We start from the raw sequence: 20,031 nt of genomic DNA, 5'->3' as shown, positions 1-20,031 counted from the left end.
GCTATATCTTTCAAGAGAGGTGATCAGAACTGCACAGTACTGAAAGTGTGGCCACAACATAGATTTATACAAGCACATGATGATATTCAGTTCTCTATCCCTTTCTGAATAATTTATATTTGCTTTTTTTGACCACTGCTGCAGACTGAGCCAAGGAAATCAATGTATTGTCCACAATGGCTCCAAAGTCATTTTCCTTAAAGGTAACAATGTGAAACCCAGCATTGTGCATATATAGCTAGGATTATTTTTCTTTATCTGCATCAATTTGCACTTTCCCACATTAAATTTAATCTGTCATTTAGATGCAACCCGGCACGAACAAATCTACTCCCGATTTTATAACATGTGTGCGCTGCCGCGCGCATGTTATAAAAATACAAGGTCGGCGTGCGCAAGGCTGTGCAAAAATCGGCAGCCTGCATGTGCCGAGCAACCATCCTCCGTTCTGGCCCCCCCCACCTTCTCCTATCTAACCCACCCCCCAGCCCTAACTAATTCCCCCCCACACCTTTATTTTACAAGTTATGCCTGCCCACCAGCACCCCATGTTCCGGTCTGGGGGCTGGTCCGGAGGCCGCAGCCATGCCCCCGGAAGGCCCCTGGGCCGGAACCACACCCGCGGCCCCACCCCGGAATGCCCCCGATGATGCACCGGCCGCGACACGTTCCCCCCCCCCCCCAGGAAAGCCCCGGGACTTACACGCGTCCTGGGTCTTGCGAGCGCAGGGGGTGGAAGGGGCAGCTTTTTGGGGGTTACGCGCGTAACCCTTTGAAAATCTGCCTCTTAATGAACGTTGATCCCTGGGGCATTTCGCTATTGACTTCTCTCTTCACTGGGATACCTGTTTCCTATCATTTAACTAGTTGCCAATTCAAATTAAGACATTGCCTTGTATCCCATGACACTTAAAGTCCTTTGAGAGACTCCTCAGGAGTCTCTCAAATACGTTTTGAAAATCCAGATTTCTTATGTTTACTGATTCACCCTTAACTACGTGCTTATTTACCTTTAAAGGATTCTAATGGATTATTAACACATGACACTTTTGCGAAATTGGCTCTTCCCCCCTTAAGCCATCTGCCCAGTAATTTTGTTCTTAACAGTAGCTGCCACCAAGATTAGGCACACTGGTCTGTAGTTTCCTGGCTCACCCCTGCAGCCCTTACTAAAAAAGAAGTACTGGGTTACTCTCCTGTCCTCTTTTCAGTAACAGGTTTTATTCATGTTAAGCTTACCGTTGAAGGAACCTTTATCGACCAACATTGACTCACCCTCCGACCTCTTCCCCAACTCCTCCCCCCCCCCCTCCCCGTCTCAGTCCCTGCCCTGCCACCACCCCACCCTGCTTACCTCTCCATGTTTCCTCCTTCCACAAGATATATGTTAATAATCGCCTAAGATAAATCTACAGCCGAGCTCAATCATTCTGTTTATGTCTCACCTACTCTATTGTTTTTCATTGACCATTTTATCACTCTCCAGTTATCGTTTAAAATCTTTCCTGTCTTCCAGCTCCCATGTTTTCGCTCCCTGTTTAATGTAACTTTACCTTCTATATAGTTAATTGGTTTCCCCCTGTTCTATTGTAACCCGGTACGATAAGACCTCGTCTTGAGTATCGGTGTAGTAAAAGAATTTAAATAAATAAATAAATGTTACAAATTACTAGAATGTAGTCTGCAATTTCACATTTGAAATTTGAGTTCCTTCAGGACTCTGATGTGATTATCAAGTCCTTGTGATTTTCTTCTATATAGTTTGTCCATTTGATCTAGCATTTCTTCCAGATTCACAGCAATTTGCTTCAGTTCTCTAAAGTATCACCTACAAAGAAAGGTCCTGAAGTTGCTAATCTGTTACTAGTAATCTGAACCTACCATTTAAAACATTCATGATTCCTGAAGACTGGAATGTGGCCAATGTGACACCAATTTTTAAAAAGGGCTCCAAGGGTGACCTGAGAAATGTAGACTAGTGAGCCCAACGTTGGTGCTAGGCAAAAAGATAGATGTTCTTAAAAAATATCACTGGCCAGATAAGACATGTCTTAATGTGGAAGAGTCAACATTGGTTTAGCAAGGGGGAGTCTTGCCTTAATCTTAGAAATTTTTGAAGGTGTAAATATATAGCTAAAGGTGAACCAGTTGATATAGTGTATTTGGATTTTTGGAAGGCATTTTTCAAAGTGCCCCATGAAGGACTCTCAGGAAATTATAAAACCATGGGTTAAAAGGCAGTGTTCTACTGTGGATTGTTAACGGGTTAAAAGGCCAGAAACAGAAGATTGGAAAACTGACCATTTAGACCTAATAGAGAAAGGGATCAGTATTAGGACCTGCACTGTTTAACATATTCATAAATGATCTGGAAAAGTTGTGTGACAAGTGAGGTGATCAAATCTGCAGATGAGTCAAAATTATTCAAAATTGTTAAAACAGCAGAGGATTGCAAGAAAGTGCAGAGTGACTGTGAGACTAGGAAACTAGGCAACTATCAGATCAAATTTAGTGTGTAAAAGTGCAAAGTGATACACACAGGGAAAAATAATACCAATTATGGGTATTCAATGCTCGATTCGGTATTGGGAGTCACTATCCAGGAAACGGACCTTTGAGTTCTTGTGGATAATACATTGAAATCCTCAGCTCAGAGCACAAGTCAAAAAAACCCAAATAGAATGTTACTCAAGAATCTATGCTTGCTGCCTTCAGTTCTTTGAAACCCTTGCTCATATTCAAACCAGGCTCATCTCTTGGGTCTAGACTCAACGACGTACCATGAAGACTAAGGATCTCTTCGGCAAAGTCTTTTCATCAACACAACTGTGGTCAGCTTCCTAGGCGATGTACAGAGTTCTTCAAAGCCAGCATCCTACAGCTGTCTTAAGTCAACCAACAGGGGAGGCATGGAGTCTGTCCTAGGACCAAACCACTGTGGATGATATCCTAGAACAGATTTTACTGCCATCAATGCCCTGGTCCTTCCCAAGCGAATGCAGCAGATTTTGTGATAATCAGTGATGGACATCTTTTGCACATTCAGGACAGAATATGAAGTTGCTGGTTTATCAAACATGGTATTAAAAAAAATTTCAGGAGGGGAAGTGACGTCAGCCCTTCAGCATGGTCGCTTGAAGCGATAGCTCCTCTCCTACCCCGTTGTTTTTTAGCTTTTTCGAGCACTAAAGGCTAATTTTTTACTTCTGGGATACGCCAGAGGATTACAGTTCACTTTGTGATGACACAGCGGAAAAAATCAATGGACTTAAAATCATTTGCGTATGACCCGAGTGGATCCAGATTTGCGGCCTTGAGCGTGATACCGGACTCCGGAGATCAGGTGATGGCGGACGGGGCTGCACGGGCTGACTCCGAGCCACCTGACACGGTTACTGCCGCTCAGGATATGAGTTCGTCGGGAATGATTTCGGAACCCACAAAAGCAGACTTTAAACAATGGTTCTTCGAAATCCAAAAAGATCTGAAATCTATCAAGACGGATATGCACGACGCTTTAAATGAGTTTCGCTCTGAACTAGGTGAGCTTGGACGCCGGGTTGAAGATGCGGAAAATATGGTGGAGGGGCAGGCAATTGAAGTATCGCGTCTTAAAACTGACGTTACAGATATGCAATCGACGAGTGAAGAAATACTATTGAAACTAGAAGATTTAGAGAACCGCTCACGACGTTCTAATATCAGAATACGGGGGATACCTGAAACTGATAACTATAAAATGGTTAGTCGAGCAGTGCAGGACTTGTGCAGGCATATTCTCGATAGTCGCACGGAGCCTCAAGAAATGTTTGAGGGGGAAATCATCATTGAGCGAGCACACCGGGCGTTGCGGGCCCCGAACCCCAACGTCCCCCGTGACATTACTGCTTGCCTGCATAGTTTTCGCCTCAAAGACGCGGTGATGCAACAAGCACGCAAACTCGGGGATATCAGCTGGGATGGCCAGACGGTGGCGATTTATAATGATCTAGCGGCGATCACACTTCAAAAGCGACGGGAATTACAACCAGTGACTTCTCTACTTCGGAAGGAAAATTTGAAATATCGCTGGCAATATCCTGTGGGCCTCGCTTTTACCAAAGATGGCGTCACTCATCATATCAAGAATACAGCGGCAGCGGCCTCGATTTTAGCGGCGGCAGGATTACCTGTCCCCACTGATGAGATTCCCCTTCAGAAGGTCGCGGGGCTGGGAAGACCTAGGTGGCAAAGAGTGGGGAAATCAGGCTCCCAGCTGCAGCGGAAATCTTTGGATCGAGGCGAAACAACTGACAGTGTGGATTGAACTACGGCGGCCATTTTCTTCCTGGCTTCTTTGTGCAGTCTTTGACTGCAGGCAGTGGTCTCACATATCTATGTTGGGGTTCCACTTTAAGATGGACAACTTTGGTTGATCACTATTTGGCGTTAACCTGTTTCACTACGTTTGATGTTATATTTATGTTTTAGCTGGTTTTCAGTGGAAAATACGGGGGGAGGAGGGGGGGGGGACTTCACTTACTTCTCCAGCTTATCCTGTCGATGTTTACTCGGCAGGGGTCTAGTATGGGGGGGATGGGAGGGGGGTGTGGGGTTGGGGGGAGGGGACAGGGATGCCTCTGGGGTGTGTGGAGTAGGATAGTAGGCTGTGGAGAAAAAGGAAATCAGGGATCATGGACGGGGATTTGTTGCAGATTATGGCTAGGGGGCCCACTGGTTGGACGAGCCTTCAGTGCGAGGACCATGAGCCCGGGGGAGACCGGGCGGTTATTCCACTATGATGGTTATTAAGATATTGTCTCTGAATGTCAAGGGTCTCAACCACCCATCTAAACGTAAGAGATTGTTTAAGGAGGCTCTTTCTTTCAAAGCTAGTGTTCTGCTTATTCAGGAGACACATCTCCGTAAGAAGCATGAGCATTTATTACAATCCATACACTTTCCTCACATTTTCTTGGCAGCTTGCACGCCGCAGCTGAAATATACGGGGGTTGGTGTTTTGATTTCCCGGGATCTTCCCGCTCACATAGATAAGGTATACCGAGACTCTGATGGCAGATTTATTATAGTCTCCTTGACTATTTGCCAGACAATATACACCCTAGTATCTCTATACAATGCCAATGTCCATCAGAGGGAAGTCATTGAACGATTGGATGAACAGCTGCTCCGGTTCCCTAGTGGGAGCTTGATTATCGGTGGTGATTTTAATTTAGCTCTAAACCCTGCGCATGATTGCTCTAAGGGAGGGGGACACTACTCCCTGGTAGATCAGAAGGCCTTACACTCCTTCATGGGAAAATGGAAGGTTGTTGATGTTTGGCGGGACCGTAATCCTAGTGGAAAAGATTATTCCTTTTATTCAAAGGCTCATGACTCTTATACCCGGATTGACTACTTTCTAATAGATAACACTTTATTGGGGGCCACTACCGATGTGGGGATAGGTCGTATTGTTTGGTCTGACCATGCTCCGGTGTGGTGGTCCTTCAATATGGCTGGTTTAAAGAGGGGCCGCAGATTTTGGCGAATGAATGACTCGCTGCTTAAAAATAATGATGTGGTTCAGGAAATCCGTTTGGCTATTCAAGATTATTTGTTTCATAATTCTTCTGAGGATGTAACGCCCGTAGTGCTGTGGGATTGCCTCAAAGCAGTGCTTAGGGGAAAATTAATAGCGCTTGCGACTTTCCACAAGAAAAAGAAAGCTAAACAACGTTCTGAACTGCAGGGCAAGCTAGAGTCGGCCGAACGAGCCCATAAGCAAACGCCGAGTAAGCGTTTATTGGAAACATTGGGAGACCTTAGGCAACAACTTCAACAGCTAGATGCGGATGAAATTACATATCATATGGATCTCACTAAAAGAACTTATTATGAGCATGGTAACAAAGCGGGGAAACTTTTGGCGCATGCTTTAAAGGCACGAGTCACCCAATCCCAAATTACTAAAATTAAAGCAGCTGATGGGACCATAGTGCTGGATGGAGAGGGCATAGGACTTCAATTTAATCAGTTCTTTTCTACTTTATATAAACGGGAGGATCTTGCTACAGAGGGTGATATATTGGATTATTTGGAAGGGATTCAGATGCCTTGTCTGGATGTTTCTGTGCTGGATAGTGTTACTCGACCCATCTCTATACTGGAAATTACTAGTGCTATTTCTGATCTGAAGTCAGGAAAGGCCCCGGGACTAGATGGCTATACCCCCTTTTTCTATAAGAAATTTAAGGACGAATTGGCTGGTCCTTTAGCAAATATGTTCAATAGTCTTCGGCAGGACGGGCAGCTTGCGGCGGCGGCAAACGTGGCCGGCATTACTATTTTACCAAAACCTGGCAAGGATCCCATGCTCTGTAGTTCCTATCGTCGGATCTCCCTTATTAATATTGACCTGAAGCTGCTGGTGAAAATATTAGCTAATCGCTTAAAGGTAGTTCTCCCGACTCTGGTCCACGAAGACCAAGCTGGCTTTATGCCCGGCAGGATGGCGAGTGACAACATCCGCAAAGTAGTAAATTTAATATACTATGCGCGATCGAATAGAGTTCCCTCAGTGCTGTTCGGAGTGGACGCAGAGAAGGCATTCGACAGGGTGCACTGGCCTTTCCTGTTTCAGGTCTTGAGGAAGGTGGGCTTGGGGGGCCATTTTTTGACGTGGGTGCAGGCTTTATATTGTAATCCGATGGCCTGCATTAAAGTAAACGGGAATTATTCGGCGAACTTCGAGGTGCAGAGGGGGACACGTCAAGGCTGTCCATTATCCCCTTTACTATTTGCACTATGTTTAGAGCCTGTGGCTGCACTCATACGATCTGATAGGAGTATACAGGGTATTACGGTGGGCACTGATTCCTACAAACTAGCACTGTATGCTGATGATGTGCTATTTACTCTAACAGCACCTGAAAGTTCGCTGACGGGACTAATGCCGAGGCTTGAGGCGTATGGTAAGGTATCCGGTTTTAAGATCAACACATAAATCGGAGATTTTACCTATCAGTTTACCCTTAGAGGTGATCACGACATTGAAACGAAAGTTCCCTTTCCAGTGGGCAACACACTCAGTTAAGTATTTGGGAGTGCAGTTGGGCCCTGAATATAAGGATCTGTTTGATATGAATTACATGCCACTTAACAAACGGTTGGACAAAGAATTACAAACCTGGGATAGGCTGACTCTTACCTGGTTGGGTCGAATTGCAGCGCTTAAAATGACTTATCTCCCGTGTCTGGCTTACCTGTTCCAGACTTTGCCGTGTACGGTGCCAGTTCCCTATTTAAAGCGGCTTCAAACTAAAATTTTTTCATTCATTTGGAAACGGAGGCCACCTCGGGTATCGAGGGCAATCCTGTATCAGCATAAATTGGATGGGGGATTGGGGGTGCCCAATTTGTTGCGATATTATTTAGCGTCCCAATTACGGGCGGTGGTTGATTACCATAATTATAAAATTATAAAACCATGGGTGAGAATAGAACGGGATATGGTAGCTCCAGTTGTGGTCGAGGATTTATTGTGGGGAGGGGGCAGGCTTCCCCCTGACATTCACAGTTTATCACCCTGCCTAGCTAATACGCTGATGCTTTGGCGTAGGTGGAGATGACAACTGGTGGGGGAAAGGCAATACTTTTTCTCCACGCGGGTTCAGGGTTGCGAGGCTTTTGCTATCGGGCGGGTGGGGAAGACCTTTCAGGATTGGGCTGGAAATGGTCTTAACACACTGGGTCAATTGTGGGTGGATCAAGGCATAAAATCTTTTGAGGACCTGTGTGTATCCTACCATTTGACAGAGACGGACCGATACGCATATTTACAGCTGCGACATTTTTTGTCTGTTAAGGAGGTACGGAGGGATATGCTAAAAGGCAAGACACTCATTGAAGGGTACTGTGAAAAGGCATATATGATACGGGGGGTGATATCAAAACTTTATACCCTCTTCAATGGGGCGATGTCACACCCGGCACGGCATATTACTGCTTGGGAAAAAGATCTGGGGGCCCCTTTTACTGAAGGGGAGTGGGAAGCCTGTTTTAAAGCTATCAGTCGAAGCTCCATAGCGGCTCAACTGTTAGAGAACAGTTATAAAATGTTATTTCGTTGGTATTTATCTCCTTCTAAATTGAAGATTATGGGGTTGCATCCAGATTCTATATGTTGGAGAAAATGTGGACTGGAGGGTGATTTTTACCATATGTGGTGGACTTGTCCGGTTATTACTCCTCTTTGGTACCAAGCAGCAACCTGGCTGAAACAGGTCTTGCAGTTGGACATACAACTCAGCCCGAAGGAAATGTTGTTGAATATACCAGATGAGCACCGCTCTCCGATGGTCAGTGCCTTTATCAGGGCAGTGGCTTTTGCGGTGAGAGGTGAGATTGCAATGCACTGGAAATTGCACAAGGCTCCCGATTTCTCGACAGTACTCCAGAGGCTGAAATGGATTTATCACATGGAACATTTGACGGCTTTAAGCAAGGATACGTTGGCGAAATTTCATAAAATCTGGCAACCTTATCAACAATGGTCTACTTCTCCATGCAGCTGAATACTACAGCTTAGAGGACTGGGGTAGGGGTGGGAGGGGTAGGGGGGGGGGGTGTGGGGAATATAGTATTAACCAGATGATTTGCAGTTTCTGCTTTGTAAGGAGTCGAGTTGGTGGTGTATTTCTGTTACAACCTGTATGGTGCAGACTTGATGTATGTTATTTTGATGTCAATGTGTGCTGTTGACTGTATTAAGTTGTTTACATATGGTTGATTTAATAAACAGAAAATTACAAAAAAAAAAAATTCATCCACACAAAATGAAAAAGATGGAAAAAAATCGTTCAGATACCTAATGAGAGAAACTGAACACAGGATAGCCTGTTAAAACTTTAAGGCCTGAATTCCTGACTAGGGAACTAATAGGGTAAACATTTTATGGCAGAAGATAGGAAGAAAATTTGCACAAATGATGAAACAAACTGTGGAAACTATTGGAACATGTCTGAATAGATCTGTGGAGAAACAAAGCAGTCATGGGCTTGCTGCAGCACAGAAGCCACACATGTTTATAATATTTAAATCAATCTTTCTGAAAACAAGGTGGGTTACAAATCTTACATAATAGTACAATCCATTTGTTAAAAAAATAAGTCAGTCATAATGTGGCAGGATATCATACAGCAGTAAGTATATAAAATCAACTTCCCTATAAGTCCTCTCTCACATATACATTAAAATATAATAAATTCAATTAGGGCCCCTATTTACTAAGCATTTTTCCCGATATACAGAATGAAAGAAAATCTTTAGTAAAATAGGCCCTTTAACTTGCTATTTCTAGCCACATCACATTATGTTGACTATAATAAAATCCCAAACATTTAGAAATCATAAGGTCAATACTTCCTTCTCACTCCCTATAGCCAAATGAAATTCAGCAGAGCTCTCTATAAACAATTCCATTCAAAGAATTTAAGGCTCAGGACTTCACCTCAAGGGGCTAAAATAGCCTGGTATTTAACCTACATCTAAAAACAAGAAAGCCCTAAGACACAAGAATTTCAAATAAAATATCCTGCAAACATTGCGGCAGAAGAAAGGTTTGACTAACTTAGCTGATCTCACCTTCTTTAAGTAACTCTAGGAGACTGTCATTTTGGAATTATACTTCAATTTTGTGAGCCTGTTTTGTGCAGTGAAGACTTAGTTTTTAGTCTGAAAACTCTGGAAATTTTGTTCCACTTGGCATCAAATACAGTCATGTGACCCTCACTTGAACAACACGTTGAATCTGATTGTCTTCACAGAACAAATGCATCGCAGGCCAAACTGACTAGATTCCCTCTTTATTCCTTTGGCAACAATTCCACTTATTTCTACTGAAGGACACAACAGAGCAAAAAACATTTGAACTTCACTGCCTCAGATGTGCAAACAGTTATGTAGACCTGATGATTCACTATGTAGGACAAAAGGATAGCAGTTTGGTAAAACATCATCCTGTTCAAAGTCTGGTGGGACCTGCATATGGTTTTCAGATTCTTTAGAACAAATTTGAACACAATAGCCTTGTATAAAACCTGCAAGTAGTTGAAATCAGGAACGACCTGGACATGGTACTTGACAGAAAGCACGGATCATGAGCATTATTACACATTATTTCCTGAAGAAGAGGGAGGACAAGCACCACCATTAACTCTTTGGGGGGTGTCCAGGTATTTTAGGAGGCCTAGAATTAGTATCCTGGACTACTCTGACATGTAAATTTAAAAAAAAAGGATCACAGCCATCTCTGACAAAAACAAGGCAGGAAGTGCCCTACAGTAGAGTAATATTTCCTGCAGGCGGTGGAAAGTTTCAAGGTGAGGTCTGAAAAGTAATACACCTAAAGGCTACTCCTTGCTGAACTATCAAATTCAGAATGCATGGAGACTTCAACTGACTCAACTAGGGGAGACAGAGGTGAGATCAGCCTAGGAGCAGCTAATACCATTTTAATGGAACATTTGCATGGTATTAAAGTTTAAATAGTCATTGGTGAGACTACAATCAAAAGATAGACTCAGTTTCTGATGCTGAAAGCAGCATGAAGAAAGCAGAGGCCCAATACCCAAAAAAAGTGCTATTGGAGGCAAATCCTTTTTTGAAACAGTCAGACATAAGGTTCCTGATGCATACACCTTACTTTCGTCAGGCTGATACAGTACAGTGCGCTCCGGCGGAGAGCACTCTTAACCCGCGATTGAATGCATGTTTGACGTGCTAGCTTTACCCCTTATTCAGTAAGGGGTACTAGCGCGTCGAAAACGCGCGTCCAACCCCCCGAACCTAATAGCGCCCACAACATGCAAATGCATGTTGATGGCCCTATTAGATATTCCCGCACGATACAGTAAGTAAAATGTGCAGCCAAACCGCGCATTTTACTTTAAGAAATTAGCGCCTACCCAAAGGTAGGCGTTAATTTCTGCCAGCGCCGGGGAAGTGCAAAGAAAAGCAGTAAAAACTGCTTTTCTGTGCACCCTCTGACTTATCATGGTGATATTAAGTCTGAGGCCCCAAAAGAAAAAAAAAAAAAGTAAAAAATAAAAAAATTTTAAAATGGGCCCGCAGCTTGAAAACTGGATTCTCAATTTTGCCGGCGTCCGAATTCTGAACCCGTGGTTGTCAGATGGCTCGAGAACCAACACCAGCAAAATTGAGCGTCGGCTGTCAAACCCGCTGACAGCCGCCGCTCCTGTCCAAAAAGAGGCGCTAGGGACGCACTAGTGTCCCTAGCGCCTCTTTTTGCCGCAAACCCTAATTTAAATAAATTAATTTACTGTATCACGTGCACAGGAGTGTCCTTGTGCATTCGCCCACTCTCCTGCGATTTTTACTGTATCGGCCCGTTTGAGGCACTGCTCAAATGTCTCTATGACCATCCAATTCGAAACAGAATGCTTCTGGTGACAAAATGGAAGCATGCCTCACAGAAGGACCAATCATCCACAAAGTGGAGTTGTTTATTGAAGCCAAGATATTTCCCCTTGGGATGCTGGTGAGGACCAGTCTTAGTGGGAGTAGGCTAGGAGGTCCTTTAGCCACAGATACTTCGGGAATATAAGACTCCAACTACATTAGAGTCCTTTGTGTTGTGCATAAACAAGGTGCGACGAGGCTGAGTGGAGACTCTTGTGCCCTTCAAATGAACCGAGAAGGACAAGTCAAAGGTTTCTAAGTACTAGGTTCTATCTTTAGGCAGCAGAGAAAGTGGCTTAGGGGACTCTTAATATGGGTTTAGCCATTAGTATGACCCAAGTCTGTTCTCTAGGTTTTACTGACAGATAGGCATATAGCCTCTACTGCCAGGCCCAAATTGTTCTAGGTGATGACAGGGCTCAGAGGTCTTGCCAGACATGTTCTGGCTTTTCTTCAAGCACACAGAGAAGATCAAAAAAGACATCTAGCAAATCCGTGCTCTCTATGCAACAGGCCTGCTTCTCAGACATTTTGGTATAGAAATAACACGAAACTGAAAGATTAACTCTTCTAGTCAATTTGAAGAAAAATTGTAACACTGATTGTGTTCAATAGGGATGAAGCTGTGAACTTTCTGATAAGCTGCATAACTAATGAACAAAATAAGAAAATTTCTATACAGTCATAAAAATGGAAAAAACTCATTAAAACAAGCAAAAAGAATGCCTGAAAAGGCAAGAAAAGAAAAATGGCAGTTGAAGAAACATCTGCTGGGGTGGAGGGAATGCTCAATTAACACCAGATCTAGCAATGCAAAGAAAGTTACTCATGCATGTTCAGTTCTCTCCCATGTAATTAATGCATGTGACCCACATGTGTAGCACATTCTCAACTGTCATCAGATTTTACTACCTGATGTTATGTCAGCTATGTACATATTGTGACTAACAAGATAAATCACAGCAATACAACAGGCTTATATCTTAAAAGTATAGTAGTTGCACGCAATTTAACAAGAACAGGAAATGGAAGCCTTAAAGAGCATAACTTATTTCTCCCTTTCCCTCCCCCAAACAAACTGCTTTGTGATGAACAGTTCATTGGGCAATATAGGGAAGACCTACTTCATGATAGGCCAGTGAAAATTTTGTTTCATCTAATGGTGGTCTGGGTCCTTGAGTTTGTGTATGATCAGTACTGAACAGTAGGGATATGAATCGTTTTTACAACGAATTGAAATATCGTACGATATTTCTAAATTCGTTAATATATCGGGTAAAATAAGAAACTCACTTTTCCCCCAAAATTTTCATAAAAATCGTTTTTCGGGTTAGTGCGCGCTAACAAAAAACAGTTTATTTTTATTTTGCTATTTTTGTTAGCACGCGCTAACTTCCCTTTAGCGCGCACTAACCCGAAAAACGATTTTTCACTAAAAAAACGGGGATCCACGGGAAAACTAGATTTTCCCGCAGCCAGACAAACCTGAAAGCGGGAACGATCAGGCACCCGATTCACATCCCTACTGAACAGCACATATGCAAATTTATCTCCCATATATTTATTGCAGATATCCTGAAAACCCAACAAACTCTGTGGTCACCAGGACATGTTTGGAATGCACGGTTTTATGTCATATAAAATATATTCTTCCAGTTTAGCTATTGTTTCTTCAGCACTTAAGTATAATTTACCTCAAGTAAAGGAAAGAGATCTTTATCCTCATCCTTCAGCATGTTCCATTTCTGGATAAGTGGAGGCATAAGCATCTGAATATACTCCTGTTTACAGCAAGAAATAATCATACAACATTTAAAACATAAGAAAGAAAACTCCTACTGACTTATCTATTGCAACATTTTCAGCACATTGCAATCACGTTTCATGGTTTTATATCTGAGTAACCAGCTGTAATTAAATGTATAATATGATATAGGCTTTCTGAAATTTAGATGTAATAAGCTAAACAAAAATTAAGGCTTAGAAAACATTTGAATACAAAATAACCCTACAAATGGGTTCACTGAAGCTTAAAAAAACAGTATTCTATTTTAGCTTCCTGAGAATTTTATTTCCATAGCTCTCCAATCTATTCAAAAGTAAAATAAGGTAAAGAAAATCAGTGTGTGGCAGAAATAGTAAGCAGACAGTAAAGGCAGTACCAAGTAAACATTACTCAGGTTTTGGAGCCACAACCCACACCACTGAGTATGTCAAGAAACACTACACATGTAAAGACTAAGTAAATACACTATAAGCTCACCAACTGAAAAAATGAGCTTGCATATTAAACTGAGCACTATTTCAAAAACTTAAAATTTAACAGCACAGATACAAAGACTAGATTTTGTGTATAATTTCGTTTTCATTTGTGTAGACAGATGGACTCAGGACCAGTGGGTTTATGCTCCCCTGCCAGGAGATGGAGCAAGCTGACGTCACAGTATATATAGTCCTGCAGTGACCCCCATCCTGCCAGTATTCTCTTCAAAAGCAACTGTGGACAGACTAGCAAAAACTTGATTAAAAACATGATTAAACACATTATTAAAAACAGATTACCAGAACTGTACTCAACCAACCAAAACTGAACTCACATAAGATTCTAAGTACCCCAAGCTAGGATCTGGATGAATACTTACCTGTAATCACAGGAAGACTACTGACACACTCATATGGCAGCTAAGGGCAGGAAGCTGAGTCCATCTACGAAATTATTGGGTAAGTAATTTCTCCATTTCCAAGCATGTAGACAGATGGACTCAGGACCAGTGGAATGTACCAAAGCTACTCCCCAACAGGGTGGGAGGCTGCCCACAGTCCAGTCAACACCACATGAGCAAAGGCTGCATCCTCCTGGGCCTGCACATCCAGATGACAAAAACTGGAACAAGTATGTAAGGAGGACCACGTCACAGCTAGACAGAAATCAAACGGGAGACAACAGACTAAGCTCTGCCCATGATACTGTCTGAGCCCTAGTGGAATGAGCCCTAACCCTGAGTAAGCAATGGCTTTCTGGCATCCACATATGCGGCTGTGACTACCTCCTTAATCCAACGAGCTATAGTTGCAAAGTCAGAGTGCCCTGCTTACTCCCGCCATGGAGAACAAACAGGCGATCAGTCTTTCAAAAAGACTAAGACCTCCAGATACCGTACAACAAGACGCTTAACATCCAAGGAGTGCAAAAGGCAAAACTCTTCCGCATCCCTGACCTTATCCAGAGATGGCAAGGAGCTGGACTGATTCAAATGAAAGTACGAGACTACATTGGGCAAAATGAATGTAATAGTACACAGCTGTAACGGCCCCGGAGTCTCCCAGCAAAACAAGGCCTGCAACTCAGAAATCCAACTCGCAGAACATATAGCCACCAGGAACACAGTCTTCAAAGTCAACAACCGTAAGGAAAGGGTACGCAGGGGTCAGAACTTAGGGCCCGCCAAAAAGTCCAGCACCAAATAAAGACTCCACAATGGAACCAGTAAACTCAAGCAAGGCCTAAGGTGCTTCACTCTCTTCAAAAAAGAAAAAAACCCCAAAAAAACACAGGCCATATCAGGTTGAGAAAAACACTATTTATCAGGCCTCTGAAATGGGCAAGAGCCGCAACCTGCACCTTCAAGGAATTAAGGGCCAAGCCTTTATTCAATCCATCCTGCTAAAAATCCAGAACGATAGGTATCTTAACTGAACAAGGAAGAACATCCCGCTCCTCATATCAGGCTTCAAAAACTCTCCAAACCCGCACATAAGGCAAAGAAGTGGAAAACTTGCGAGTGCGGAGTAAAGTGGAAATCACCGCAGACAAATAACCACGCTTTAATAGGCAAGTCTTCTTAAGGGCCAAACAGTAAGACAGAACCTGAGTCAGATCCTCAAAGAACCAGTTCCTGCTGAAGCAGATCCATGAGCAGCAGAAGATGGAGGGACTCCACCAGGATTTGTTGCAAATCCGCATACCACAGATGCTTGGGCCAGTCTGGCACCACCAGGAGTACTAGCCCCTGTAGCCTTTGATCTTGTGAATTATCCTGACCAGCAAGGGCCACAGAGGAAAGGCATAAACCAATCTGTCTTCCAACCAGACCCGTACAACAGTGTCTATTCCTAGGGGCCACGGATCTCTCCTGCGATTGCAGAAGCGAGGAACCTTCGCATTTCGAGAAGTGGCCAGCAGGTCTAGGAACGGAAGGGCCCCAGTGATCCACAATCAGCTGAAATGCCTTGGCTGACACCACCAACTCTCCTGGGTCCAGACTCTCCCTGCTGAGAAAGTGCACTCTAACGTTGACTTTTCCTGCAATGTGAGAGGCCGAGATCATCTGCAGCTGACCTTCTGTCCATTCCATCAGCTGGTCTATTTCCAGCGACACTTGCTGGCTCTTGGTTCCTCCCTGGAGATTGATATAGGCTACTCATCGTGTTGTCTGACATCATGCAAACCGCTTCATTCCACAGCCTGCCGCTGAACTGCAAGCATGCCAGCCGTAACGCCCAGGCCTCCAGGCAATTGATGTTCCAGTGGGACTCTTCAGCATTCCAGCGCTCCTGGGCCATTAACTTCAGACTAAGTCCCCCATCTATGGAGACTCATCTGTTGTGAGTTCCAACCAGGCCGGAGAGGACAAGAGAACTCTCTCTCTCAGATGATCCTCCTGCAGCCACCAGTGGAGGCGGGAGCAGATTTCCATTGGCAAGTGGAGCCGAACTGCACAATCCTGAGACTGCGGGTTCCAACAAGATAGAGAGTGTTGAAGAGCATGCATATGCGCCCTTGGCAACAGCACCACTTCCAAGGTAGCTGCCATCAAGCTGAATACCTGTAGATAGGACCACCCAGTCGTGCATATATTCATCAACTGACGCACTTGAGTCATTAATCTCTGGATCCAAACTTCCAGTAGGAAAACTGTCCTATGTCGAACTGGACCCCCAGATACTCCGACTGGGATGGTTGAAGATAGCTCTGGTCAGGTTCACCACTTAACCGAGCTCCTGCAATAAGGTGATCACCTTGTGTGTCACCAGGCAGCTCTCTTCCTGAGACTTGGCTCGAATCAGCCAGTCAACCAAATACAGGTGCACCAGGATTACTTCCTATCACAAGGCCGCAACTACCATCACCAAAATCTTGGAAGTTCTGGGAGCAGTGGCTAGACCAAAGGCAGCACCCAAAACTGATAATGGTGCCCCAACACCGTAAAGCGTACAATGCATTGTTTTGTTTGTTTTTTTTTAATTGAGTTTCTTATTTTTCGTTGCTTGCTTACACAGTTATTTACAGATGTGACTGTTTACAATTCACAGCATACATACATTATTGTGTAAAGAAAAATACATACTGAAGGTATTTGGTTTATTCTAAGGTTCCAACATAGTTAATTTGAAAAGCGAAGCGTAAAAATGTATTGATATTGATGCAATCTTAAGTACTTATATACCATCTCACGTATTTATAGGTACCATATTGTAAAATCTTAAACAGTCGTGATAAATCCATTTGGTTAACAGATATTGTTCTATGTCCTGTGTACACCCCCCACCCCCCTATCGTTCTCACCAATGATGTTCAGAAGAGGCGTTTATAGTCTGGGTTCACTTTTAAGTAGTCAGTGATTGGTTTCCATACTTTGAGAACTGCTATCAACCTCTAGTCGTCCATTGTGCGCCCTGTAGTTTAGGAAGACAGTAGTTTACTTAGGTCCTACCTTCCATGTAAACTGCTTTTACCTGCACCTGGTAATACCATGAAGGATTTATCACACATTGAAGCAGTTGATAGCAGTTCTCAAAGGTCGGCAGTCATAGTTGGTGATTCGATTATTAGGAATGTAGATAGCTGGGTGGCTGGTGGGCGTGAGGATCGCCTGGTAACATGCCTACCTGGTGCGAAAGTGGCGGACCTCACGCGTCACCTAGATAGGATTTTAGACAGTGCTGGGGAGGAGCCGGCTGTCGTGGTACATGTGGGCACCAATGACATAGGAAAATGTGGGAGGGAGGTTCTGGAAGCCAAATTTAGGCTCTTAGGTAGAAAGATTAAATCCAGGACCTCCAGGGTAGCATTCTCTGAAATGCTCCCTGTTCCACGCGCAGGTCACCAGAGGCAGGCAGAGCTCCGGAGTCTCAATGCGTGGATGAGGCAATGGTGCAAGGAAGAGGGATTCAGTTTTGTTAGGAACTGGGGAACCTTTTGGGGAAGGGGGAGTCTCTTCCGAAGGGATGGGCTCCACCTTAACCAGGGTGGAACCAGACTGCTGGCGCTAACCTTTAAAAAGGAGATAGAGCAGCTTTTAAACTAGAACAAAGGGGAAAGCAGACAGTCGCTCAGCAGCGCATGGTTCGGAGAGAGGTATCTTCAAAGGATACTAATGATGCATTAGAATTAGGGCATCCCGACAGTGAGGTTCCAATAATTAGAAAAGTAGTCCAAGTGCCTGTAACTAAAAACTCACCTGAGCTAAAAAATTCTAACTTATCCCTATTAATTAAAAAGCAGAATAAAAATACAAACAAAAAACAAACTTTGAAATGTTTATATACTAATGCCAGAAGTCTAAGAAGTAAGATGGGAGAATTAGAATGTATAGCAGTAAATGATGACAGACTTAATTGGCATCTCAGAGACATGGTGGAAAGAGGATAACCAATGGGACAGTGCTATACCGGGGTACAAATTATATCGCAATGACAGAGAGGAGCACCCGGGAGGAGGTGTTGCGCTTTATGTCCGGGATGGCATAGAGTCCAACAGGATAAACATCCTGCATGAGACTAAATACAAAATTGAATCTTTATGGGTAGAAATCCCTTGTGTGTCAGGGAAGACTACAGTGATAGGGGTATACTACCGTCCACCTGGTCAAGATGGTGAGATGGACAGTGAAATGCTAAGAGAAATTGGGGAAGCTAACCAAATTGGTAGTGCAGTAATAATGGGAGACTTCAATTACCCCAATATAGACTGGGTAAATGTATCATCGGGTCACGCTAGAGAGATAACGTTCCTAGATGGAATAAATGATAGCTTTATGGAGCAATTGGTTCAGGAACCGACGAGAAAGGGAGCAATTTTAGATCTAATTGTCAGTGGAGCACAGGACTTGGTGAGAGAGGTAACGGTGGTGGGGCCACTTGGCAATAGTGATCATAATATGATCAAATTTGATTTAATGACTGGAAAAGGAACAGTGTGCAAATCCAAGGCTCTCGTGCTAAACTTTCAAAAGGGAAACTTTGATAAAATGAGAAAAATTGTTAGAAAAAAACTGAAAGGAGCAGCTACAAAAGTAAAAAATGTCCAAGAGGCGGGGTCATTGTTAAAAAATACCATTCTAGAAGCACAGTCCAGATGTATTCCACATATTAAGAAAGGTGGAAAGAAGGCAAAACGATTACCGGCATGGTTAAAAGGGGAGGTGAAAGAAGCTATTTTAGCCAAAAGATCTTCATTCAAAAATTGGAAGAAGGATCCAACAGAAGAAAATAGGATAAAGCATAAACATTGGCAAGTTAAATGTAAGACATTGATAAGACAGGCTAAGAGAGAATTTGAAAAGAAGTTGGCTGTAGAGGCAAAAACTCACAGTAAAAACGTTTTAAAATATATCCGAAGCAGAAAGCCTGTGAGGGAGTCAGTTGGACCGTTAGATGATCGAGGGGTTAAAGGGGCACTTAGAGAAGATAAGGCCATCGCAGAAAGATTAAATGATTTCTTTGCTTCAGTGTTTACTGAAGAGGATGTTGGAGAGCTACCCGTAATGGAGAAGGTTTTCATGGGTAATGATTCAGATGGACTGAATCAAATCACGGTGAATCTAGAAGATGTAGTAGGGATGATTGACAAACTGAAGAGTAGTAAATCACCTGGACCGGATGGTATACACCCCAGAGTTCTGAAGGAACTAAAAAATGAAATTTCAGACCTATTAGTAAAAATTTGTAACTTATTAAAATCATCCATTGTACCTGAAGACTGGAGGATAGCAAATGTAACCCCAATATTTAAAAAGGGCTCCAGGGGCGATCCGGGAAACTACAGAACGGTTAGCCTGACTTCAGTGCCAGGAAAAATAGTGGAAAATGTTCTAAACATCAAAATCACAGAACATATAGAAAGACATGGTTTAATGGAAGAAAGTCAGCATGGCTTTACCCAGGGCAAGTCTTGCCTCACAAATCTGCTTCACTTTTTTGAAGGAGTTAATAAACATGTGGATAAAGGTGAACCGGTAGATATAGTATACTTGGATTTTCAGAAGGCGTTTGACAAAGTTCCTCATGAGAGGCTTCTAGGAAAAGTAAAAAGTCATGGGATAGGTGGCGATGTCCTTTCGTGGATTGCAAACTGGCTAAAAGACAGGAAACAGAGAGTAGGATTAAATGGGCAATTTTCTCAGTGGAAGGGAGTGGACAGTGGAGTGCCTCAGGGATCTGTATTGGGACCCTTACTGTTCAATATATTTATAAATGATCTGGAAAGAAATACGATGAGTGAGATAATCAAATTTGCAGATGACACAAAATTGTTCAGAGTAGTTAAATCACAAGCAGATTGTGATAAAT

The 20,031-nt window shown here is 43.2% G+C and overlaps 1 protein-coding gene across 1 annotated transcript in view; it reads right to left on the bottom strand.

Annotated features, from left to right (window-relative positions):
• TNPO1 (transportin 1) overlaps positions 1–20,031 on the bottom strand; it is a 685,264-nt gene that overhangs the window by 304,665 nt on the left and 360,568 nt on the right. The window contains 1 exon segment of the mRNA XM_029574697.1: positions 13,155–13,241. Coding sequence (XP_029430557.1) covers positions 13,155–13,241 — 87 coding nt within the window.

This window comes from Rhinatrema bivittatum, chromosome 1 (genome assembly GCF_901001135.1).
Source record: "Rhinatrema bivittatum chromosome 1, aRhiBiv1.1, whole genome shotgun sequence".
Taxonomy (NCBI): domain Eukaryota; kingdom Metazoa; phylum Chordata; class Amphibia; order Gymnophiona; family Rhinatrematidae; genus Rhinatrema; species Rhinatrema bivittatum.
This window is presented reverse-complemented; position numbering and strand designations above follow the sequence as displayed.